At 50.1% G+C, this 25503-nt stretch overlaps 2 protein-coding genes across 3 annotated transcripts; one reads left to right on the forward strand and one right to left on the reverse strand.

The window, feature by feature from the left end:
• Window positions 1-307: 307 nt before the first annotated feature.
• Window positions 308-12856, reverse strand: CRYBA4 (crystallin beta A4). Its single transcript, XM_067700389.1, has 6 exons — window positions 12727-12856; window positions 6123-6173; window positions 5348-5466; window positions 4316-4457; window positions 2275-2417; window positions 308-688 (listed from the first exon to the last, which is right to left on the reverse strand). Exons 1-6 carry the CDS (start codon window positions 12736-12738, stop codon window positions 541-543), a joined length of 615 nt encoding a protein of 204 aa, XP_067556490.1. The 5' UTR covers window positions 12739-12856; the 3' UTR covers window positions 308-540.
• Window positions 12183-23447, forward strand: CRYBB1 (crystallin beta B1). Of its 2 annotated transcripts, none has more exons than XM_067700386.1 (5): window positions 12183-12588; window positions 14347-14465; window positions 18231-18363; window positions 21117-21259; window positions 23182-23447. In XM_067700386.1, exons 1-5 carry the CDS (start codon window positions 12439-12441, stop codon window positions 23363-23365), a joined length of 729 nt encoding a protein of 242 aa, XP_067556487.1. In that variant the 5' UTR covers window positions 12183-12438; the 3' UTR covers window positions 23366-23447. The 2 variants fall into 2 exon arrangements, with proteins under 2 accessions (XP_067556487.1, XP_067556489.1); XM_067700388.1 differs by lacking the exon at window positions 12183-12588 and adding an exon at window positions 12974-13111.
• The last annotated feature ends 2056 nt before the right edge of the window (window positions 23448-25503 follow it).

Below are 25503 nucleotides of genomic sequence, written 5' to 3' on the forward strand. Positions count from 1 at the left end.
CATGGGTCAGAGAAAAAAATCAAGGGAGACTAGAAAATATCAAACTGAATGATAATGGAAACACATCAAATCAAAATTTCTGGGAAGCAGCTAATGTAGTACTTGCAGGGAAATTTATAGCTCTCAACGGCTCTATTGGGGGGAAAGAAAAGAGGGGCCAAAATTAATGACCCAAGAGTCTACCTTTAAAAGCTGGAAAAAAGAAGAATAAAGTAAACCCAAAGTAAATAGAAGAAAGGAAATGTTAAGGATGAGAGCAAAGCTCAGTAAAATAAAACACAAATGATAGAGAAGAATCAACAAAGCTAAAAGTTGGTTCTTTGAAGGGATTAATAAAATTGAAAACCACAGGCTAACCCTAGACTTTTTTTTTTTTTAATTACTTTTAGTTTTTCGTGCTGACTGTGCATGGACTTGCCCACATGGGTGCTGGGGTCGTACGGGTTACAGGGGGAGGCAGAGGAGAGAGCATGGAACAGCCTCCAAAGCTCCTCTGTTCCAGACAAGCACATGTTCACTGCTCAGCGCTGGACCCCCTGCTCACTGCTGGATCCTTCGGATGCTCTGCACCTGGAAGGTCTGGGCATGAGAGCCCCACTCCCGGAAATGCTTGTAGTCGCCTGAGTGGTGATCACACTCCAGCACATACTGAAAACCTCGGTAGCCAGGAAACTGGGAGCCAACCCAGCTGGAAAAGGGAAGAGGCAGACTGTTACCCTGAAGAGGCACCAGCATAGTGATTAAGACAGGGACAAGGGGACCCCATGCTGCAAACACACGCCAGCCATCCTGGACTTCCTTCCCTGGCATTCCTGCCCAGAATGTGCCCTGCTCTCCCCACCACTGGGTCCTTTTGATCACGCTGTTCCCTCTGCCAGTAACACCATTCCAACCCTTCTTTGCCTGGTTAAGTTGGATTTATCCTTCAGGTCTCAGCTCAGTCATCACTTCATCAGGGCGGTCTGACAGTCCCCTATTGAACCTTTGTAGCACTCATGTAATTAGGTAATTAACAGATGATTTGTAAAAATGTCAGGTTCCTCTGCCAACAGGAAGCTCCTGGGTGTAGGGGTGTGTGTGCTGGTTCATCATTATCTAGTGCCTAACATGATACCCAGCACAGAGGAGCTCAATAAATATTTGATGAAGAAAGGGAGGGAGGGAGGAAGGAAGGAAGGAAAGGACAGAGGGATGGATGGAGGGAGAACGAAGTGGGGAGTCTTATTTTTTCCCCCTCCTGCCTTATTCAGGGGTACCTCCAAGGAAAAGGCTATTCTTTCAATTCATCGACCCCTGCGTTGTTCAGGACTAGATAAGGATTGGTGTCTCCTTTTCTGAGCTTCCCTTTCCCTTTCTGTAAGAGGGAAGTGGACTCAAGAATCACAAGAGGTCCATCCTACTCTGAAACAAGATCCTCTGGTGCTTCCCGAGAAAACTAAAAAAATAAAGTAACCCTACCTCCCGCCTTTGCCCCTGCCAGCCAGGAGCCAAGGGGTACCTCAGAAGGTGACTCTCATATCCTATATAACCGAGGATCTCACACCTCAGCCATCCCCTGGGTGAAAAGGGTGGGAAGGGTCAGTGAGTCCTGGGCTTGAAGCTGGATTCAGTTACCTACCTGCTGTTGGATAACTTGCTGTTGGAGCAAGTTGCTTAACCCACATCTGTTTGTTTACTCCTGGGCATCCATCCTCTCCTCTTCTGGTGACAGACCCTGTCACATCCACCCGCCTCAGTCAACGTGGGAAAATCCTCACTCTAGCAATAAGCACGTGACCAGGTCTAGCCAACCAGAGCACCCCATTCCTGTGGGCATGGTGATTGGTTTAGAGTTGAACCTGTGACCCAAGCTGGACCAATGAGAGCCTTTCCTGGAACCTTTCGTGGAATCACTGGGGCTGGCTGGAATATAAGGATGAAGCTGCCATCTTATCTTCACATGAGAGGAACTTGCCTAAGAATACAGCCACACTGAGGCAGGCAGAGCAAGAGGGGGAGAAAGACAGATCCCTACTGTCGCAGCTGGATCCAGCTGTGCCTGAAGCTAGTTATAGGGGCCAATAAATAACCTTTGAGCTCAATATCAGTGTGATCTGGGTGTCCACTACTTGCAATCCCAGAAATTTTGCCTGATAGCTCCCTGTGCCTCAGTATCTTCCTCTGGAATGTGGGCATCAGATCCCCAAAGTCCCCAGCATAGTTTTCACAGGAGGTGTCCCCATCCTTCTCAACATCCTCTCTGTCCCTGCCAAGCAGAGCCTTGCATCCACTTACGCCCCCGAGTTGACATGGAAGGAGCCCACTTCATTGCCATCCCAGCCCATGGCCTGGAGGGAGGGGTAGTCATCACTCAGCTCTCCTTTCTTGCCCAGGAAGTTCTCTTGCTCAAAGATGGTCAGCCTCGACTCGCGGTGGTTCTGCAGGTACAGGGAACAGAGTCAGAGCATCAGGTCCTCAGTCAGAAACCCAGGAGCCTCTGCTGGCCCCTACACCCCTGTTCTTGTCTCCAAAATCAGCCTTCCTTGAAACTTTCTGGAAGGACAGTAAGGCAACAGGCACCAGAAACCTTACAAGAGGTGTACTGCTTGTCCTTCCAGAAATTCCTGTTTCAGAAATTTACACAAAGAAGATAATCAAGGAGAAAAGAAGCCTTGTTGATAACAGGAGGGGGCAGGGGAGGGAAGGGAAGGGGGAAGGGAAGAGAAAAAACAACCTGAATGTCCGATAACAGAGGATCAGGTACACTGGGATATTGCACTACGGTTAAGAGAAGGGTGTGGAGATCTGGGTTCAAATCCTGACTCTCCACTTAGCAGCTGACTAAGCTTAATCATCTAAAGGAAAAAAGTATGGGGACTTCTCTGGTGGTGCAGTGGTTAAGAATCCTCCTGCCAATTCAGGGGACATGGGTTCGAGCCCTGGTCCGGGAGGATCCCACATGCCGCGGAGCAACTAAGCCCGTGCGCCACAACTACTGAGCCTGCGCTCTAGAGCCCGCGAGCCACAACTACTGAGCCCGCGTGCCACAACTACTGAAGCCCGCGCGCCTAGAGCCCGTGGTCTGCAACAAGAGAAGCCACCGCAATGAGAAGCCCGCGCACCGCAACGAAGAGCAGCCCCCGTTCGCCGCAACTAGGGAAAGCCCGCGCGCAGCGACAAAGACCCAACGCAACCAAAAATAAATAAATAAATTTATTTAAAAAAAACAAACAAAAACACGTCACACAGCATTTCTGAGCCTGTTTCCGCATCTCTAAAATGAAACTAACCACATCTGCTTTTCAGGATTGTTTTGAGAACGAAATGAAACCAGAAGTTGTAAACTGGGTAAAGGTAGGGATTGCATCTGTGAGAGTCCTTCCGAGTCCCTGCATTGGCACAACGCCTGGGCCGTTTGTGAAACAAATGAACATTCACCAAATGATATACTAGGGCGCTATGGAAAATGATGCCACAGGTGAGATTTAATCATCTGGGACAGTGATTGTGATATACTTGCAGAGGGAGAAAAGCTGGTTTCCAAACTTTAGGTTCGTTATGATTCAACTTTTATAACTGAGTGATACACGTGTATAGATATATAGATATAGATGGATATACAGATCTAGACATAGATACTGATATCAACACTGCGGATATAATCTGTGGGTAGCATATAAGACCAAGGAAATCTCCAGCACTGATAACAGTGAGCTTTTGTCTCAGAGGTGTGGGTATAAATGACTTTTATTTTCTTATTCGGCCATATCAGGTTTTCCCCTGAACCTTAAGTGATAAATGTGTGCCGTGTGGTTTAAAATCCATAAAAGTTGTTTTTGAAGGAAAAAAAAGTACACCTTTCCAAGCCTCAGTTTTTTCATCTGTAAGATGGGAGTAATAATGCCCACCTCCACCCATACTCTGTAAACAGTAGCAAAAATATAAAATCAAGAACACTGATAATGAATTAGGAACAAGAAAGAGAACGCTTCTTCCTCACTTGCCCTGCCACCTCTGGCACCCAGACTCTCCCACTGTCCCTCAGTCATGAAAAGAAGGACACAGAACACGGAGGAGCTCATATTATAACCAAAGTTGCAATGGGCAGAACGTTTGTGGAGGGCTCTGTCCAGATGCTATACGTACATCCTTTTACCCCACAACATAGGTACTATGGCCCCATTTCAAGATGAAGAGACTGAGGCCCAGGGGAGGGACTGCCACCTCACACAACTTGAAGCAGTGACATGAGAATTTGAACTCTGGGACATCTGGTTCCCAAACCCCCACTGGAGGGGCTCAGGCCACCCCAGGCTCAGGCAGTGGCAGGACTCACAGCGCAGGCCACGGGCCGGAAGGAGGTGAGCCTCTCGGCGGGGTAGGACGTGTTGCCACTCCAGGCATCCCAGGACGGGTACTCACCCCGCTCCAGCACATACTGCTGCCCTTGGAAACCGGCGTGCTCAAAACCCACCCACCTGCGGACAGAGGGTAGAGAGTGCAAGAGGTTAAGAGGCCCCCCACCCTGAGTTCTAGACCAGTGGTTGTCACGCAGGGGTGACTCTGTCCCCCAAGGAGGCATGTAACAATGTCTGCAGGCATTTTTGGTCCTCGTGCCGGGAGGAGGGAGCAGAGGGTTTTGCCGCTGGCGTTTAGTGAGTAGAGGCCAGGGATGCTGCTAAACGTCCTCCAAGGCACAGGACAGCCCCCAGCACAGAACTACCCGGCCCCAAACATCCAGCCTGTTGACATGGAGGCGTCCAATCTAGACCTAGTAGCCCACTGCCTCGCTGTGCATACTGTAGGTAGGGGACCGGCTCCGTGCAGGTAGCTGGCACTCTTGCACGTGTCCCTCTAGGCCATGTAGATGAGGCTTGACCACATGCTGACTTAAGCCTTGGCCATCTCATGACTCGCTCTCTCTCTCTCTTAACAAAACATATCTCATGCTCAGAGCCTCAGTCAGGCAACAATGTTCAATTACAGAATGCTATTATTATTATTATTTTTTTTTACTATATTTAGTTATAGTTACCTTCTACTTTTGGTGAGTGATATTGGCTTTTGATTTGTGCCTAAGAGGGACATTTCAGATGCAACACTGGGTTTTAAAGGTCTGCCCCCGCAGGGCTGCCTCATCCAGTGGGAAGGCTCTGTGTGAATGGTGCCCCTTACATTTGAGCAGTGCACAACCTGCGCGACCTTACACTGCCATGCTGCACACTCCCCAGCATCTCAGACCCAAGGAAGGCACACCGGTACAGTTAGAGCCTGGGAAGATAACACCTAGAACATCTAAAAGTCCCAGCACCCCTCTCTAGATCACCTCCTGTCTCCCCCACCCCGATTCCAATCCCCCTGGACTCACGCTCCACTCAGCACTTTCAAAGATCGCACAGTCTCAAAACCAAGCTCCAGCACACTGGGGCACTCAGCTGTGAACTCATGCCGCCGGCCTTGGAAGCCCTCCTCATCCCACACCACGATCTATGCCGGAGAAAAAAGGTGGAGACGCGCATCAGAGTCCCGTGAGCGGTTAGGGCTTCACCCCAGGACTCAGGGTGGGGCAGATCAGGTAAAGCAGGGATTGCAAACTCACATGCCTCTAGGGGCCAGGAAAGGAGCGTGAGGGCTGAGGACCCAGGAGCATAGGCCCTGTGGAAGTGGGTGGCATCTGCTCAGCGCCACCTACTGTTGCCACATGATAATGCAACCAACTGTTAAATTTCCCAAGACAACCCCTATACCTGACTTTTCTGTGGACCTTCCATGTTTTCAAAGGCTGATGACAAACTCAAAGGTTGGGTTTTTTTTTTTTCTTCTCTTTTTTAACACAGAGGAAGTCAAAGAAATCATGCCCAGAGACTATGTGCCATTACCAGTTTGCCACCTCTGCCAGAGAGACGGTTGAATTTGGGACCATAAGACACAAGTTCAAATCAAGACCCCAGTGTGTGAACTTGGGCAAGACCCTCTCCCTCTTGGAGCCTTGACTGCATCCTCTGTGAAATGGGCCCTCATTACCGCCCGCCAGGGGTGAGGTGGGGATTCAATGAAGGTGGGGGCGGTGGTCCCCAGGATCTGGGTTCGACCTGTGCCCTCCCACTTCCCAGACATCGCCCCCTTCCCATGCCTCTTCCTACCTTCCAGTGTCCCGCTGACTTGGTGCACTGCAGAGACATGTTGCTTGTTTCCTACACAAGAGGAGAACGTGATACGCTTCTGCCCTGACTCTGCTCCCCTCCTTGAGGCTGAAGTCTAGTTTGGGCTGATTGGGCTCCAGATGGGGTCCAGATGTGCCTGCGGTTGGGGGCAAAGTGTGGCTTCGGCCTGTCCCTCTCCTACCCTTTCCATCTGTGACCAATACCGTCTGCTTTGCTTCCATCCTACCGCTATCTCAGAATGTACCCATTCTGGGTCCCATTCCTCTAAGCCCTGCTCTGTATTGTTTTATCTGCTCACTATGGGAAATTTTCTGTAGCTGCTGGTGGGCGGATGTTTCACCCCAGGCAAGAACCAAGGTGCTCAGCTTAAGATAGCCTCCCAAAGACAGCATCTGACCCAAAAAGGGAACTCTAATAGTGGAAGCTGAGCCAACAGGATTGCAGGAGTAATTCTGGTTTTAAATGGGGGTTGCAGGTACTGGTCTTGATGTCTGGGTCCTAGTTAGGATGCCTCGGTTAGGATGAGGATGGCATTCAGGATGGCACAGTGATGTCCCCAGGATTGGGGACCTGGGCTCCCCTCCCTCCCAGGATGCTCACCCAGAGCTCAGATCCCACTCCTTCTCCGAGCCTGGGACTTACCGAGATGGACCCAGAGAACATGCCAGACCTGGCACCAGCAGAGGTCAGGCTCTTATAGGCAGGGAGGAGAGAGGGCCCCTGGGGGACAGAGCCCTGACTCAGCAAGCGAGCAACGGGAACAAAAGCCAGCCCTGGCTGGAACTCCAATAGAGAGGTGTCAGCAGCATTGGCTTCGGCTGGGAGGGAAAGGTCAGGTTGCTCCCACTCAGGGATTACCCATGAAGAAGGCAAGAGGAGGAAGGTCCGCCTTAATCAGCTCCATGGGACTCCTGACTGGAGAAGGATAACAAGTGGTAGACACAGAGTCTAAAAACCTCGTCCTTCCTAGCTGTGTGACCTGGGGCAGGTCGTTTCCCCTATTTCTTCCTGGAAAATGGGACAAGAATAAACTATATCACAGGACTGGTGTGAGATTATGTAACATGCCTGGAACAGACATTCAACAAATGCCTATATGTTTCCCCCTCCCAGGTCCCTTCCTCTTCCAGTGGGAGCAATCAGGGTAGGCTTCATGGTGGAGGTGGCATTGAAACTAGGCTCTGAAGGGTGAGGAGGATTTGTACAAAGTGAGATGGAAGGAAATGCTTTTGCTGGGCAAAGCTGTAGAGGTAGGAATATGGGGCTGGTGGCCTGATGGTGCTGGAGTTCAGGGACCCTGAAGGAGAGCAGAGGGACACAGGCAGGAAAGGTGGCTGGGCCAGGGCCTCCAGGGCCCACAAAGCTCAGAGAGGAGTCCAGAGGGCTCTGTGGGCAGAATGAAGGAGCTGGTGGGTGTGAACATGCTTTGCAAACTGTACCACACCTGCTGAATATCCAGGGTTTGTAGAATTCGCTTTGTGCGCCCTCTCCCCACATTCCCACCCTCTGAGTTGGCCTAAGAGGGGGCTTTCACAGCATGGGAAAGAGCATGGCTGGAAACCAGATCGCTCTGGGTGACCTGGAGGATGTCCTAGGTCAGCTCATGGCATCTAAAATGGCAATATTAGTTCCCTCCTGAGAGGGTTAAAGGTAACCCTATCAAACGCATAACTTTAGGGCTTCCCTGGTGGCGCAGTGGTTGAGAGTCCGCCTGCCAATGCAGGGGACACGGGTTCGTGGCCCGGTCCGGGAAGATCCCACATGCCGCAGAGTGAGCCATGGCTGCTGAACCTGCGCGTCCGGAGCCTGTGCTCTGCAATGGGAGAGGCCACAACAGTAGGAGGCCTGCATACCGCAAAAAAAAAAAAAAAAAAAAGCATAACTTTAATATTAGTTTGCCATGAAGATTAAAGGCTAAGAATGTAGGCTCTGTAGCCAGACTGCTCAGGGTTGTGTCCCACTCTTGTTGGCTCGGTAACCTTGAGTATGTTACTTAATCTCTCTGAGCCTCAGTTTCCTCATATGTAAAATGGGTATAACAAAGTAAATTGGGTTTAACCTAAGAGATAGGGGTATTGTGAGGGTAAGTGTGAATTACACATGAACAGCACTTGCTGTTCCGGAACTTCGCCTGGGACATAACATTCGTCATGTGTCTCCATCATCATTGTCATCATCATTCCTAATAAAAAAAAATTACTATGGACACATCTGCACTCCCATATTTGTTACAGCATTATTCACAATAGTCAAGAAGTGAAAACAACCTAATTATCCATCAACGGATGAGTGGATAAAGAAGAGGTGGTATATAGATATAATGGAATATTATTCAGCCTTGAAAAAGAAGGACATCCTGCCATTTGCGACAGCATGGATAGACCTTGAGGGCATTGTGCTAAGTGAAATAAATCGGACAGAGAAAGACAAATACTGTATGATTTCACTTACATATGGCATCTTAAAAAGACAAAATCAGAGAAGTGGAGAGTAAAATGGTGGCTGCCAGGGGCTAGGAGGTGGGGGAAACAGGGAGATGGTGCTCAAAGGGTATAAACTTCCAGTTATAAGAATAACAAGTTTGGGGACCTAATGTACAACATGGTGATTACAGCTAATACGTATCGTATACTTGAATGTTGCTTAGAGAGCAGATCTTACATGTTTCCCAACAACAAAGTAAATAGTAACTATGTGATGGGATGGAGGTAGCAATCATTTTGCAATTTGCAAATGTATCAGATCAACATGTGGCACACCTTACACTTACACTATGTTGTGTGTCATTTATATTTCACTAAAGCTGGGGAACATGATTACCCTTAAATACAGGAGGGCGTCGTTTTTAAGAGCTTGGGTTCAGGAGTTAAAAGGATGTGGCTGGGACTTCCCTGGTGGTCCCGAGGTTCAGACTTCGCCTTCCAATGCAGGGGGTGTGGGTTCGATCCCTGATTGGGGAACTAGGATCCCACATGCCTCGTGGCCAAAAACCAAAATAAATAAATAAATAAATAAAACAGAAGCAATATTGTAATAAATTCAATAAAGACTTTTAAAAAAATCGTCCACATCAAAAAAAAAAAACTTAAAAAAAAAAAGATATGAGTCCTAATTCCATTTTACAGATGAGGAAACAGGCTGAGAGAGTGGAAAGGGACTTGCCTCGGTTTCCTCATCTGCAAAGAGAATTGGTCTCAGAGTCCCCACCATCATAATCAGGATTATAGGAGCCAAGTCAGTCAGATGCTCCCAGTGGAGCCATCCAGCATGGGGCCGTGCACCCCCTACCTCTGCCCTCACTGGTTGGCTGGCAGCCCATTACCACAGGGATCATGGAACTGCCCCAGACATCTTGACCCTGAAACCCAGACCTGTGGGTGGCCCCTACCACAGGCATCTTGGCCCCCATTACAGTGGCTGCCCCATCCTGCGGTCGCTGGCCCCCTCCCGGGCCTTGGCCCAGGATGAAAGGCTGAGGGGGAGGCCAGGAAGTGAGGCGGGGGTGGAAGGGCACAAGGCAGAGCTGGCCCCAGGCCACAGTGACCTCTAGGTGCAGCTGGGCTCCGCGGGGAATCTGGGCTCCTGGACCCCCATAGAAGAAGCAAAAACCTATGCAGAATCCCCTCTCCCCGCCCCCCCCCCCCCACACCTGGGGCCGGGGAGTCAGACTGCAGGCTGGTCTGGCCCAGCAGCGCCCCTGGGTCCCTCCAGCCCTGGCTCTACTATGAGTTCGCCCTGTGTGACCTGTGTTGAAGTCCATTGTTCTACCCGGGCCTCAACCTGACGTCCGTCTCTCTCTGTCTGTCTCTCTCCCCATCACCGTCCATCTGCCCCTCTGTAGGTCCATCTCCATCATCTCTCTTTCTCTGTCGCTCTCCACTTCTCCCAATCTGTCTCCCTCGCAACCTGGTTTCCCTAGCTCCCCCTTACCCTGGCCAGTTCCTGACTCTGACCTCTCTGGACCCTAGTTTTGGTCATCTGCCAAATGGGTACAATGAAAGTGCCAAATAAGGTGGGTTGTCCTGGGACCTGACCAGAGGCGGCGGTGATGCATTTAGCGCTACTCACGGCCCCTTCTTTCCTGTGCAGCACCCCACAGGGACACCTGCGCCACTGATAACTGCAGACACGGAGGCCCTGAGGGATAGAGACTTGCCAAATGCCACACAGTGCAGAGTGGCTGAGCCTGGACTCAAACCCAGGTCCCCTACCTTCTGGGGGCTCCCCTTTTCCCTGCCCCAGGATTGGCAGCCAGCGGGGACCCTGTGGGCCCAGCCCCGGCTGGGGTTTGTGAGAGCGGCACCCGGGCAGGGGCTGGGCAGAGGCGAAGCGATGTGGCTACTGGCCAGGGTTTCTGCTGTGCCTGCCGGGCTCACAATGGGAAGTGCTGCCCTTTGCAGGAACCCGACAGGGTCAGGCCTCTGAGGCCCCTGACTCTCTGCCTGGGGCCTGCTGAGCCAGCTCCCCCTTTGTGCCACAGACCACAGGGTCTGGTGTCTGCCAGACTATAAAATGGGGGGTCGGCCCCTTGTCACCCACTGCACCAGCCTGCCCTCCTGCCTGCCCTCCAGCAGGAAGTAGCAGGGCCCCAGGTAAGAGGGGACCCACCGCAGCTAAAAGCCCCAGGGGAGGGGAGGGGACAGAACAGAGGCAGAGAGAGGGGGAGGCAGAGAGATCAGGGACAGAAAAGAGTCAGGGAGATGGGGTAATCAGGAGAAAGGCAGAGAGAGAGAGAAAGAGAGAGAGAAAAGATAAAAATAGAGACAGGCAGAGAGAGGAGGAGAGGGAGGGAGGAAAAGGAGAAGAAAGACAAAGAACAGAGAGAGAGAGATGCAGAGGCATAAAGGGAGCAAGATACTGGGGAGAGAAACAGACAGAAGCATAGGCGGAGAGAGAAGTAAAAACAGAAATAAACAGGAAGGCAGCAAGGGGGGGGAGGGGAAGGGAGTGGGCGGGGGTGGGGGGGAGAGGAGAGAGAGAATATTGACGGGATGAGCACATGTCCAGAAAGCAAGGAACCCAGCTACCATACGAGGGGAGTGTTGATTCATAGACTGACTTGGCCGGGGTCAGGGTGGGGGTAAGCAAGCGCCTGGAAGCCACAGATGTGGCCCAGATGTGTGGCCTTGCCCATCGTGGGCAGAGCACCCCAGAGTCACCGCAGTCTTTCTCAGGGGGAGACGCAGGGAGGGATCTGCTTGCCCCAACCAGCTCTTTCTTACAGAAAGTGTTCAGGAATCCACTGCCAGAGGGTCTTGATGATCTGCGCCCTCAGGGGGTCCTGGAGCCCCCTGGAAATTGTCTCCAAAATTAAAGGGGGCATTTTTTTCCCTGGGGACAAGGACAAGGCGTTCTTCAAACACTCAAAGGCATCCATGACCCCAAAGTAATGAGGAACCACTGGAATTGACCAAAGTCCTCTCCACCCAACGCCTACACAGCCACAGCCTCCTTTTAGAACCCTGCCATGGGCCAAACACGTCCTCCTGGAGCCTCCTTTACGCCCCAGTCCCAGGCCTGTGTCTGCACCCACACACCCATTCCCAGGCAGTACCAGAGGCAGCAGTTTGACTGGGAAAAGAGAGAGGAACATGCATTCATGCAATCTCTGAACAGATGTTAATTGAGCATCTACTGTGGGCCAGGCGCTGAGCCAGGTGCGGGGGATGGAAGGGTGAATCAATCCCAATAAGTAAATGGCAAAGCCCAGTTGCTGGGTGCTTGCCCTGAAATTGGAGTCCTACCACTTAGTAGCTATGTGGCCTTGGGCAGGTCATCCCACCACCCCCACCCGCCTCAGATTGCTCAGAGGAGATAAGAGGTTACAGTGAGGGACAGATGTGTTCATTCATGACTGTAACAGAGCCTGGCCTCCCTTAGGCTTTCCCAAACGGGACTTCTTGTTATGAATCTGCTGAGGCAAGTTGAGGTTGTCCAAGCCAAGAAGCATGATAAGTGGTGAGAAGCATGATAAGTGACTCCGGGGGGGCAGAGGAAGGACACAGCAGGGGGACAGCGAGGACACGGCTTGGTGGAGGTACCGGCAGGGTCTGAGGCCTGGAGAAAAGCATAACAGGGATGAGTGGTCCCCAGACAGGAAATCCTTGACGGCAAAGGGAGATGGGGACAGAAAACATTCAGGCTTCTGTTTTAGAAGGAGAAAGACTAGATGAATTCAGAGAAGCCTGAGCACACAGGGTGATGGGGGATGAGAGCCAGGGAGGCAGCTTGGGAGCGCCACCCCTGACTGAACCCAGGCCGAAGGGTTCTTTACAGACTTTTGCAGCTGGGAACCATGTCTCAGCCAGCGGCCAAGGCCTCGGCAACAGCTGCGGTGAACCCAGGGACTGATGGGAAGGGCTCAGCCCCAGGCTCCGGCCCCGCCCAGGCCCCAGCCCAGCGGGTGCCCGCTGCCAAAGGGGACCTGCCTCCCGGGAGCTACAAGGTGAGGACCTGGGGGCGGGGTGGCTGGGCTCCACCCCGCGCTTCCTCTCCCTCCTCCCCTTACCCCTCCCCTCCCTCTTCCTCCCCCTCCTCCGCTCCCCTCCCCGCCAGTCTGCGCAACCGGCTTGCACCTGCTTACAGTTTGTCGCATGCAAGAAACAGATGGAGAAGGAGAGAAAGCGGGCTGGCTTAGCAGCAGGAAACGGCTGTCCCAGGAGGTCCTCCAGGGCAGAAGGCCGGCCTCAGACCCTGTTGAAAAGTGTTCCAAGTGGTCGGTCAAGCTGAAAGGGCTCCTGGAAAGCGAGGCATCCGGTCCCTTCGGATTGGGTTGGGTTGGGTTTCAGCCTCGGGTGCACAGAACTGGGTCATTTCACCACCCTTGGTTCATGACAGGCTGTCATGCAGTCCACCCCTGGCCAGATTTTATTTATGTAGTCGCTTATTTAATGGTTAATTTCAATTTAATTTTTAATAATACAACACGCACCAGCAAACCCACCACTTGTGTGAAAAGCCAGGACTTGGTAAACATCCTCAATCTAACTTCAAAGTGTTCCCGCCCCACTCCGTTCCCACCTCTCCAGCCGCCTACCCGCCCCCCACCGTCCCGCGAGCCCACCTCCTTCCTCCCCTACGCGAGGCTACTGCCATCCCCACCCCGTCTGTCATCTGCTTGCTTGCTTTTTTATGTACTTTGATGCATTGTTCCTTTAAAAGTATATATGTGTGTTTTATTTGTTTTTAACTTACTGAAATGTACCATATGTAATCTTTCTGGATTTTTCTTTTTTCTTCCTATGAGATTTCTAATAGTCACTGATACTGTTGTGCATTGCTGTGGGTGATTCGTTTTGGTTGCTGTGTGATGTTTCAGAGTGTGACCGTCACTCCTGGGTGATTGGTAGCTTTGCTGTCGTGAACGGCTTGGTCAAGGTGTTTTCAGCCACGTCACCTGCAAGAGTTTCTCTTGGGCAGATAAGTGTAGGAGTGGAAGGGCTGGGTCAAGGGTATGTGAACCTCTTTCCCTTTTATAGCTGGAAACTGAGGCTCAAGAGAAGGCATCCACTTGCCTCGGTCCAAGTGAATGGCAGCGTTTTCCCAACTTGGGACAACAAACAGATAAAAACCAAAATTGGATGCTTAGTGAGAGGAGGGGATTAGCCCACGTTTACACAGGGGCCCCTGCTTCTGGCCTCCCCTATGGTTTGTTGGGTAGACTGGTGAATGTTTCCTGAGCATCAGCTCTGTGGCAGGGGCTGGGGCTTGGAGATAAAGAAATGGATCCACCCCATTGGTCTTTGGAAGGGTTGAGTGAAAGGGGAGAGGGGTGCATAGAGATACCCAGAAGCAAAGCAGCAGTGACTGTGTAGTGTGTTACTTGTGCTGCTGATGGGATGAGCACAGTGGGGGGGGGGGCACTCAACCAAGCTCACCCAGGGAGAGGGTATCAGGGAGGGCTTCCTGGAGGAGGTGACATCTGAGCCTAGGACAGGACAGGGGACATGAGCTCCAGGATGGGGATATGTGACGAAGAAGGCATCCCAGACAGGAGAAAGAGCACAGATAATGGCCTGGAAGGAAGATCCATCAGTTCCTAAAGATGGTACAGATATTAAGTTCACAGATCTTGGCTCATGGCAAGCTCTCGTGTGATCTGGGCACAGCCTGCTCTTATTTACATAGGTACTTAATGCATATTTGACCTGGAGCCTCTCCCTGCTCACTCTGCCCCCTTGACATGGGGGCTTCTCTCCTGCAGCTGGTGGTCTTTGAGCAGGAGAACTTCCAGGGCCGGCGGGTGGAATTCTCCGGGGAGTGCTTGAACCTGGGAGACCGCGGCTTCGACCGAGTGCGCAGCCTCATTGTCGTCTCAGGACCGTGAGTGTTGGGCAGTGGAAGGGCACTCCCACAGCCCTAGTAAAGTAATAAGAAAACGACCGTAGCTGCCATTTACTGGCCACCCGCTCCACTCCATGCCTATCACCATGCTATTAGAGACAGTCATCCTTCAGTATCCGAGGTGGATTGGTTCCAGGATACGCAGTGGATACCAAAATCCTCGGATGCTCAAGTCCCCATAGTACAGCCGAACCTCCGTATCCGCAGATGTTGGATGCATGGGTACTGGGGCCAACTGTATATTATTTCCAGTACTTCTTTCAAACCCAAGAGGGAGGAAAGAGAGGTATGATTCTCCTTCCCATTTTACAGGTGAGGAAACCGAGACTCTGAGAGGTGATTTGATTAACATAAGGTCACACTGACAGTAAGTCATGATTCCAGGCTCTAGAGAGATGTTTTTTCTGCTATAGAAGGAACCCTGCCCATCACTGATAGCAGGAGGAGGCCAAAGAGCCAGGTGTCCATTAGCTGTCCCCTCTTCTGGGCATCAAGCAGCCTTAAAGGTAATACTAAGCATCTGTTGAGTACCCATTCGTGCCAGGCACTGACTGAGGGCTTTACCTAGATGATCCTACAGTGCTGTATGAGGTAGGGGCGATTCTTATTCCCATTTGACAGATGAGGAAACCGAGGCTCAGAGAGGTTAAGTCCCTTGGCCAAAGTCACCTAGTGGTAAGTGGTAGACCCTGGGTTCAACTCAGGTTGATCAGTTTCATCTCTAGCGCTTTAGTCACCATGCTCCACAGCCTGCCCCTCACTCTCTGGGCTTCTCTGGGCCTTAGTGACCCCCATATAATACAAGAATCATTGTCCCTTGGACATAGTGGCTGCACCAACTTCAGCCCCTGTGCACTAAGCTCAGGGTGCAGGGCCAGCCCCCGGATGAGACCCACAGGGCCCCCTTGCCTCTTGTCTCTCCAGCAAAAAAGCCCTCAAGGAGTGTGATCAGCCGGTACACCCAGCATACAAAGGGCAGAGATAAGCTTTGAGGTCAGGCAGGTCTGGGTTTGAGTCCCAGCTCCCCTGTTTGCCTTGTTCAGCGTCCAAGCCTCAGTTTCCTCATCTCTGAAATGGGCAGAGTAATGGTCCTCACTACCCTCCACTGGATTATTCTAAGGTCTGCAGGTGATGACGCAGCATGGGCCTGGCACTTTGGCGGTGCCCAAACATGGCAGGTGGCAGAGGATTATTTACCCACCCTGTTGCCCTGTGAGTTTAGCCAAGTCACCCTGGGCCAGGGTAGGCTGGTAACCTCAGCCCCACCCTCAGACTGCCCAGCTGGGGGCAGAAGCTGCCGGATGTGGCCAGTTTGGGTTTGCAGGCTTTTTTCATTGTCTGTGACTCAAACCCAGAGCATCTCTCCTCAAGCAAAGATGCGGCTGGTCTTTGGTGTGTGCTCTGGGACTGCACCTGATGGGAGAGAAAAGATCCTGTGTTCCAGGGCCCTGGCTCTGTGTCAGGACCAGCAGAGTCATGGGAAAAACAGAGGTGGAAAAAAAAAAAATGAGGGGATGAGGTGGGCAGGGGGAGGGGAGGAGAGGTGTGCCCTCACATAGATGGGGAGGGGAGGCATGCCTGCCTGAAACCTAGGAGGCCTCAACTGACACCTGACACCATCATGTGACTTTAGACCAGTGACTTAGCCCCTCTGAGCCTCAGTTTCCATATCTGGGAATTCAGATTTCTGCCCTACCTCTCTCCTTGCTTATAAGACTCAAATGAACCGTAGGAGATGAGAAAAGGCACTAAAATAAATATTGACAATTCCTCACTCATGTAACAGGTCCTCACTGGGCATTATGACTCCTGAATAAGACAGTTTTGGGGGAGGGTGGCAGGGTGGCAGGACCACATCAGTGTCTGTCTTTCCATAAGCTCAGATCTCCAGCAGCTTCCCTTCTTCTTTAGTCATGAAAGATATTACTGATTATGCTTTCTCTTTTAAACTCTCATAACCTCCTGACAAGGTAGGTGCAATCATTTCTTCTCCTTTTCGGAGGCTTAATGAGCTTAAGTGACTTGCCGAAAGTCATACAGAAAATAAATGATGAACTGGGATTAGAACTCAGGTCCATCTGTTTCCAAAGTCTATGTTCTTAACTTCTACAAGGCACCACCTTCCAAGGCTCCCTTCCCATCCACCCATCCATCCATCTGTCCATTCATTCTCCACCCATTTCTTTATCCCTCTATTTACCCCTCCCTCCATCCATCCATTCTCCATCATGCATCCATCCATCAATACACTCATCCATAGATCCAGCCATCTACCCTTCTATCCACCTGTCCATCCACTTATCTACTTATCCATTTAACCTCCCTCCCTCCCTCCCTCCCTCCCTCCCTCCCTCCCTCCCTCCCTTCCTTCCTTCCTTCCTTCCTTCCTTCCTTCCTTCCTTCCTTCTAGCTTCCTTCCTTCCTCCCTCCCTCCCTCCCTCCCTCTTCTCCTCTACTCTAGACTAGGGAGGACTGAGGCAGATTCACCTCTATTCTGGAAGAATCAGTCTGCATCTTCAATTCTGTCACTCCAGTGTGGGTTGGTGCATTCCTCAGACAAGACTTGAGGCTCCTGGGACACATTCTGTTTCAGTCTGTGGTGGTAGCCCATCCCTCCTCCATCTGCCGCATCTCCTTCTGGGTAGAGGAAGGTCCCAGCAGCCCCCAGGGAGATAAGACTAATGTCAGTGACCCCTCAGCCCTCTCATGTTCCCTCAGAACTCCTGAACACATAGAGGGCAAAGTTCGAGAGGCTCCTTAGTCTCAGCCTTCTCATCTATGAAATGGGTTTCATCTTATCTCCCCCAGAATCCCTGGTCCCTCTAACACAAGCTCACTGCCATTCTCAATCAGGCCGCACTGAGAAAGCCCCCATCTGACATCAAGCTTAGTTAGTCCTTTTAGAGAACTGAACACCTGCATATGTGCAATCACATTTAATTCTCATAGGTATCTGAGAGGTGAATATTACTATCGTTTCCCTCCCACTGCCCTCATACCTATTACTGTCTTCTGTATGCCAGGCCGGTCTTTACCAAAAATACAGGTGATTCAAGCACCTGTATCAATTTTTCCCTACCCCCATACCTCCAGGACTATTATTTATTTAATATATTTCATTTTAAATGACCCTTTTTTGACCCAAGTAAACATATATCAAAAGAACCTTTGCATCACTTTTACAAATGGACAGCTGATATCATCTGCTATAAGTAAAAGGTATCCGTAAACAAATTTATACAATGAACACAGTATAATAGCCTGCTCAAGGCTCTGGGCTGGTGGCCTGTTCTTCCTTTGCTACAAAGAGAGATTAATAAGTGTTAAAGACACATTAGTATCCAACAAAGACTTTCTCCTAGCTGGAATCCATTTTTTAAAAAATGTCTTCTTGTGTGTTATTTCTCCCAAGTCCTTATAATACTTAAATTATATGTAAATCCTACATCTGGGGAAACGTTTTGGTCGTATCATTACACACATTGTCTCATTTAATCCTTCACCAACTTCAAGAAAATAGGCGTATTAGATGAGGAAACCGAGGCTCAGAGAAGTGAAGCACTTCCTGTGGTCACACAGCCAGTCAGTGGCATAGCCTGGGATCAAACCCACCGGCCTTGGGGCTGCCTTGCAAGGGGAAGATCGGAAGGCAAGTGGTGGGAGGGGCTTCTGCTAAGGATTCCTCTCCTCTCTGCCTTTGCCCCTCCTGACTCTCCCCGCCCTCCCCATCTCTCTCATGTCCAGCTGGGTTGCCTTTGAGCAGTCCAACTTCCGGGGGGAGATGTTCATCCTGGAGAAGGGCGAGTACCCACGATGGGACACGTGGTCCAGCAGCTACCGCAGCGACCGGCTCATGTCCTTCCGGCCCATCAGGATGGTGAGTGGCTCCTGTACCGGGCCTGGGGGATTAGTGCGGCAGGGCAGGAGCAAGCGTGAGGTCTGATGGCCAGGAGAGCAAAGGAGTCAGGTGAGCAAGAAAAATAAAGAAGGAATGGTGGGCAGGGAGGCGCAGCGACCTCTGAGTTGTCCAAGGGCAATGGCTCTTGTGCTCAACAATTCATAAGGCATCCCTGATACACTCATCGTGTGTCCAGCTCCTACTAGGAGCCCAGGGCCAATGGAACCTAGTTTTTTCCTTCTCTGCTGCTGTCAAGAGTGGACTGAACCTCTCAGTTGTTGTCTTCCTTGACTCTCTTTGTGGAATGTTTCTAATTGCTGACTGCACGTTAGGCACTCCTGGGTAGCTTCGAAAAATCCCAAGGTCCATCCAAATCATCAGACATGCAGGTTGAAGCTCGTGTAATAGCTGAAAAGAGGGATATTGTAGAAAGGCACCATGAAAGGCACCTTATCCTGATGATAAGACTATATACTGAATTAGCCCCTTTATAATGTTTAACTAAAGTAAGTAACATAACTTCAAGACTCAAAGCCAAAATAGGTGGAGTTATCTCCAAGCCAATCACAAGTTTCTTCTAGAATTATGTTGATGATGATTCATGAACCAGCCACATCTTCACTCACCAATGTTAGTGTCTGATGGTAACCAACTTTTGCCATCTGAGATGGGAATTTTCGTGAAGAGTTTTTTTTTTTTTTTGCGGTACGCGGGCCTCTCACTGTTGTGGCCTCTCCCGTTGCGGAGCACAGGCTCCGGACATGCAGGCTCAGCGACCATGGCTCACGGGCCCAGCCGCTCCGCGGCATGTGGGATCCTCCCGGACCGGGGCACGAACCCGCGTCCCCTGCATCGGCAGGCGGACTCTCAACCACTGCGCCACCGGGGAAGCCCCATGAAGAGTTTTCATGCATGTCCTTTTGAGGCTATCATGTGCGCACAGCCAGCTGTTTTGGCATCACCAAACGTACCTTAATGCATTATCCATTCCGATCATTCCTAGTGTTTTTCTCAAATTGAGGCTGAATTATCAGCCTTAATAATGGACTCTTTGTAAGAATTCGTAGAAATCTCTCCGTCAATGGTCCTTATAAGGCGGTCTATGTCAACGGACCTTGTTTGGAAGAGCCATCAGCTAGGGCATTTCCAGTAGCTTCTAGAACCTTGCTGTCCAATATAATAGCCATATATGGGTATTAAACACTTGAATCTTGGCTAGTCTGAATGGAGGTGTGCAACAGACATGCCAGGCTTTGAATACATAGTAAAAAAGGAGAATAAGAATGTAAAATACCTCATTAATATTGCCATGTTGGCTACATATTGAAATCATCATAATTTAGACACATTTTCTTAAATAAAATATATTATTAGAAAAAAATCCCCGAGGCGGAGGGAAAAATGAGGAGCTTGGGATGAACACATGCACACTTCTGCATATAAGATAGATGACTGACGGGGACCTACTGTATAGCACAGGGAACTCTACCCAATATTCTGTGATAACCTATATGAGAAAAGAATCTAAAAAAGAGTGAATATATGTATGTATAACTGAATACCTGAAATTAACACAACATTGTAAATCAGCTATACTCTAATAAAAGTAAAATTTTAAAACAAAGAAAAAATTCCCAATGCCTGGACCCCACCCCAGACCAATTAAGTCTACATCTCTGGGGCTAAGTCACAGGCACTGATATCTTTTCATGCCTCCTAGGTAGTCTCTGGGTAGCCAGGGCTGAGAGCCACTGGTCTAATTCCTCCTCTGTATCCCTGCCACCATCCTAACGTGGCCCATCTTCTCTCATACCTGAGTGGCTCCAACTCCCTGCCAGCTGGTTCCCTGACTCCTTTCCAGCCCTCTCTCCTGGGAAGTTAGAGGGATCTCTATCTCAACCATCTTCCACCTACAGTCATTCATTCAACCACAAACACATTGATGTGTTTCTGCCAGGCTGTGTCGTAGGCTCTGGGTGTGCAGCTGTGCTTCGGACAGGCAAGGTCCCTGCCCTCGTGGGAGGTATCTACTGAAAACCTCATCACAAAAATGAATCTGTAATGGCAAACAACTGTTGCACGTGCTGCACGGGGGCCATGCAGTGTGCTAGGAGAGGGGAAGAGGAAACCGGAGCTCTGATGTTGGGGAAGAGGGGGTGGGAGTGGTCAGGGGTGATCAGGAGAGACAGCTTGCAAAGGATGGGAACTGAGTCAGCCATTTGAACAGTCTCCCAGGGAACAGGCAGGGCAGAGTTCCTGGAATGAAGATGGAGTGGGTGGGACCAAGGAACTAAAATAGGGCCACTGTGGCTGCAGCAGAGGGAGTGGAAGGGAACAGGGTGCAAGATGGGATGGGAAGAATGAAATGCTTCTCTGGAAGGTTCTACCCTTCGCTGGCTGTGTGACATTGATCAAGAACCTTGACTTCTCTGAGCCTCTGCATCCCTGATCATCATAATAAAAATAATAAATTTGCTTGGAGCACTTGGTGTATGTATGCCAGACATCGTGCTAAGTGCTCTGTATGGATTAACTCCAGGAAGTAGAGGCTGACACTCCCTTTTCCCAGATGAGGAGGGCGCTTTGAGGCTGGACAACTGCAATCCTGGGCGAGTCCCATGGTGGCCTGAGCAGACTCCGCTCTCTCTTTCCACACCCAGAAGGCCCTGCGAAGTCACTTCTCTTTGCCCCATTCATACTTCACAGCCCTGGCCCAATCTCTCCTTCCCCAGGATGCCCAGGCGCACAAGCTCTGCCTGTTTGAAGGTGCCAACTTCAAGGGCAACACCATGGAGATTCAGGAGGACGATGTGCCCAGTCTCTGGGTCTACGGCTTCTGTGACCGCGTGGGCAGCGTGAAGGTCGCCAGCGGAACGTAAGAATCCCTCCTGTGGGCCCTCATCCCCTGCTTCAAGCTCAGACAGATTCGGACGCCGTTTCCCTTACAGGATGTGACATCAGACATACAGGAAAGGCCCCGGCTCCTCCTAAATTCTCTCTGTGCCAGTGGCTGGGATTCCACAAAGAGAGTTTCATCCCTCTGGGGAGTGGAGTCATTTGTTGACGAACTACATGTCAATGTAAACAGACCTAGCAAGTTGTTCTAAAAAGTGGGAAGATGGAGCGAATAGGGGCTTCTAACTCTGTATTTGGGTTGGAGGAATAATTAAGTGCAAGGGGCAGAGTTGACGTGAGTAGACGAGTCTGGATGTGTCTAGGGAAAGGGAATATTCAGGGAAATTGTAGCCTCTAGGGACATGAGTAGAATGACATCTGAGAGGTGAGACTGTGTAATGAAAGGTCCTTAACCCCATCACTGATGCACTGTGGCACCTGGGTGAGCCACATGCCCTCTCTGTGACTCAGTGTTGCCATCTATACAATGGGCTCAGCAGACTCCTTATTCCGAAGGACTTCTGCTCTGAGCTCTCAGGATTTGAAGCTTTCAAAACAGAGCCCCATGTCCCCATGTCCATGAGAACACAGGGAAGGGCCGGATACCCGAAGGAGGTCACTTTATCGATGCCCCTGCCTCCAAACAACCATGCCAGACACCCCTGGTCTCCTCTAGGCAAATGTAAGGTGTCTACCTCTCCACCCCAGACTCTTTCTGAGCTCCTGTAACACCGTCAGGGCTCTGACCTTTTTCTTGCTATTTTCTCCTTCCCTGAAACCCAGTATCCCTGCATTCAAGCAATCTGAAATTTACTAAACATTGCCTGTGAGCCAGGCTCTGTGCTCAGCACACTGGGGGAGGCAGAGATGAAGAAGGGCCAGTTCCTGCCTTCAGGGGCCTTACTCAGTCTAGCAGGGAGATGTCAATACACCTGTGAGATGATGTCCGACAATAATAGGTAAGAGATGGTCCCCACAGGAGGTCAGAGGAGGAAGGAAGGTTTCTGGGACCGGGGTATGTGTGCTGGAGTGGAGGGTGGGTCCGAGACTTATCTGGCAAGGCTGGAACTTAAATCAGACTTTGAAAGATGGGCAGGGGCTCTGGGAGAGGCCTGGAAAAACCCTCCCTGCAGAGGCAAGGACAGAATTAGAAATCAATCATGGATAATAACTGGTATTAATTGCTTACTGTGGACCAAGCACTGCACTAACTACCTTCAATGAATAGTTATTGAGTCTTTACAACACACCAATGAGGCAGGTATGTCATCACGCCCACTTCATAGATAGCAAGCTGGTGTTCTGATAAGTCATCTACCTAGTAAATGGCAGAGCTAGGATTTGAACCGATTATATCCGATACCAGAATGTGTGATCCCAACCACTACACGCAAATTCACTTTCATACAAAGGAAACCATTTTTTGAAACAAAGCTCCCCCTTCTTATCTGCCTCATTGCTAACCAGTCCCCAAGCCCTATCTTCACTACCTTTAATCCTGTTCTCTGAGCTCTGGGTCACCACTTTCAGTGGGATGTGTATTAATCTCCCTACCATGTACATGTAACCCACTTAGTAAGTAATTTAGATGCATTTTCCCATTTGGCCCCCAAACACCCTAATAAACCAGCTCCCATGACCATCCCCACTTTCTAGAGGAGAAAACTGAGATCTGTCAGAGAGGTGAGATCACTGGCCAAAGCCAGCAGGAAGCCAGCAGGAAGGGGCAAAGCCAGGACAGAGGAGGCCCCGGTGAACCCAAGTCCAAACCCTCACAGGTGAGGGATGGAGAGCAGACTGCAGGGACGAATGGATGGATGGAGAACTGACCGGTCAAGGTGGGGGTCCAAGTGCCAGGTAGTGAGGCTAGCCATCTCCATGCTGTCCTTGCTTTCCTACCAGCTGGGTCGGCTATCAGTATCCTGGCTACCGCGGGTACCAGTACCTCCTGGAGCCTGGTGACTTCCGGCACTGGAATGAGTGGGGAGCCTTCCAGCCACAGATGCAGGCTGTGCGCCGCCTGCGTGACAGACAGTGGCACCGTGAAGGCTGCTTCCCCGTGCTGGCTGCTGAGCCCCCCAAGTGAGTCTACACACCACTCTTCTCTCGTGACCCACCCTTCCGGAGGCTCATCTTCCCCATGCAAATAAAAGTTCCTGAAGCCAAAATGTCTCCTGGGTCTGTGAACAGATGGATGCCTCAAGGTCCCCTGTCATTGCTGGCATGTGACTTCCTCTGTCTTGATAATTATAATAATAATCAAAACAGTGAGCACTGCTAAGTTCTTTACCTTCTCTTAGTGTATCTTTTGGACTACTCTAGGAGGCCAGTATTATATAATTATTCCTATTTAAAAAGTGAGGACATTGAGGCTCAGAGAGGGAAAGTGACTTGCCCAAGGTCACACAGGTGTCAAGTCAAAATCTGAACCCAGGCAGTCTGGTTCCAGAGCCACGCTCTTAAACAAATCTGTGTTTTCAAATTCTACTCCTTCAGGTACCACTCTCCTGATTTTTGCCTTCTCTGCTTACCACCTGTTTTGTTAGTTACTTAATATATTTATTTAAATAAATAATATTGTGTGCTTAAATGCACTGACTTGTAAGTAAAATTTGATAACACTACAGGATGTGGGAAACAGGCATCATATGGTATAGATAGAAAGCAGTCATATAAGTAAATACAGTTTAAAAAGGCCAAGTATTGAATTCTCAGCAGACACCACCGCTTGCTGAAGGTTTTAGCCTGCATCCCGCTTGCTCTTTGACAAAATGGGTGATTAGCAAGCGTCAGAGAGAGGTCTGAAAGACACGCTTGCCCAAACTGACATGTTTCTCCCTGATTTAATCAAAGAAGAGTAAAAAGAGGCTTATTTCCTTGTATCTGATTTAGTGTTATTTAATCCTGGGTCCAAGTTCCACCTAGAATCATCTCTCCTGCTACAAATGGCACATGCCCTGCTCTGGAAATCTCCATCAGGCAGTATTGACTCCTGAGTCAACAAGTAGCATTGATTGATGTTATTAACCATTAATCTATGCAGAAAGCCTAGGGGAGCTGTTGCCATGGATACCTTCCTGGAGGAGGGGATATTTGAAGGGGGTCTTGAAGGATGGACTAGGAGCTTGCCTGGTGGCGAATGAGGGAGATGACATCCCAGGCAGAGCAAACAGTATGGTCCCTGCTACCCCATATGGCACCTTTGTGCAAATGATAAAAAGATGCTACTTCCTCAGGACATTTGACGGCCATCTGCCAGAAAGTATTGGAATAAATCTGTGATGTCTACGATGTCATTATGGTACCCTTGTGCAGTGCCCAACCTGCACAGCTGTACTCGGCAGCCGTGGAGCAACATGCGCAAAGGCACAGAGGCTGAGAGAGCTTGTGGTGGGTCCAAGCTTATTAAGGTGGGAGGAGTAGTTTGGTGGTTGTGTGGATGGATGTCAGGGGTGGGAAGGGAATGCTAAGTGTGGCAGAAGAGGAAGCCGGAAAGAAAAGTGGGGCCTCATGACACCCCGCTCCGTGGTTTTGCTGAGCTTCAAAGTTGAAGCACCACCTCCGATCTTACCTTCTGAGACATGCATTTTCCATCTTCTTCCCACCCTAGTTCTCCCAACATCCACTCTCCGGTTTGACCAGCATCTTGTGTTAGAAGACAGGCTGTCTTGTCTTGGACCAGAAGATAGGATTCCTGGGTAGGAATCAGGAGATATGGGTGTCAGCCCTGCTCTACTGCTAGAAGCTACCAAGTGTTGGGCAAATCACTTCCACTCCCGGGGACTTATTCTTCTCATCTGTAAAATGACAGCTCCAATGTCCATCCAGCCTCAAGATTCTGATGCTGGGATTCTATGGTTCCAAAGTTCTGTGATTCTCCAAGATTCTGTAATTTATGTCTAAGTGTCCACTATTCTCTGATTCTGGTGTCAGGCTACATAGATTCCCATCCTCGATTCCTAAGGTGTGTGAGGGCAGCTCTAAAATTCTACTGTGGTGGAATCACACAAAACCAACTTTCACATTTCTTCAATGCTAAGACTTCATCGATGGCAAGATGCCCCATGATTTTATGATTTGAGAAAGAAAAAGAGAATTACTATCCATTCAAATATAACACAGCTGCTTTCTGATCACTTAGAATTTTTATTTCGTCCTTATTGAAAGAACTATTTTAAACTTATTTAGACATAACTTTTTCAGTGTGTCAATCTTGTGAGTCCT

Source organism: Pseudorca crassidens, chromosome 12 (genome assembly GCF_039906515.1).
Source record: "Pseudorca crassidens isolate mPseCra1 chromosome 12, mPseCra1.hap1, whole genome shotgun sequence".
In the NCBI taxonomy this organism is placed as follows: Eukaryota; Metazoa; Chordata; class Mammalia; order Artiodactyla; family Delphinidae; genus Pseudorca; species Pseudorca crassidens.

Excerpts from the sequence above, each read along its gene's own strand:
- CRYBB1 (XM_067700386.1), top strand. The coding sequence starts at position 12,439 with ATGTCTCAGCCAGCGGCCAAGGCCTCGGCAACAGCTGCGGTGAACCCA. Across the intron at positions 18,364-21,116 it reads CCTTCCGGCCCATCAGGATG|GATGCCCAGGCGCACAAGCT; the intron begins GTGAGTGGCTCC and ends CTCCTTCCCCAG. Across the intron at positions 21,260-23,181 it reads GTGAAGGTCGCCAGCGGAAC|CTGGGTCGGCTATCAGTATC; the intron begins GTAAGAATCCCT and ends CTTTCCTACCAG.
- CRYBA4 (XM_067700389.1), bottom strand. Across the intron at positions 4,458-5,347 it reads TTGAAAGTGCTGAGTGGAGC|GTGGGTGGGTTTTGAGCACG; the intron begins GTGAGTCCAGGG and ends CTCTGTCCGCAG. Across the intron at positions 689-2,274 it reads TTCCATGTCAACTCGGGGGC|CTGGGTTGGCTCCCAGTTTC; the intron begins GTAAGTGGATGC and ends TCCCTTTTCCAG.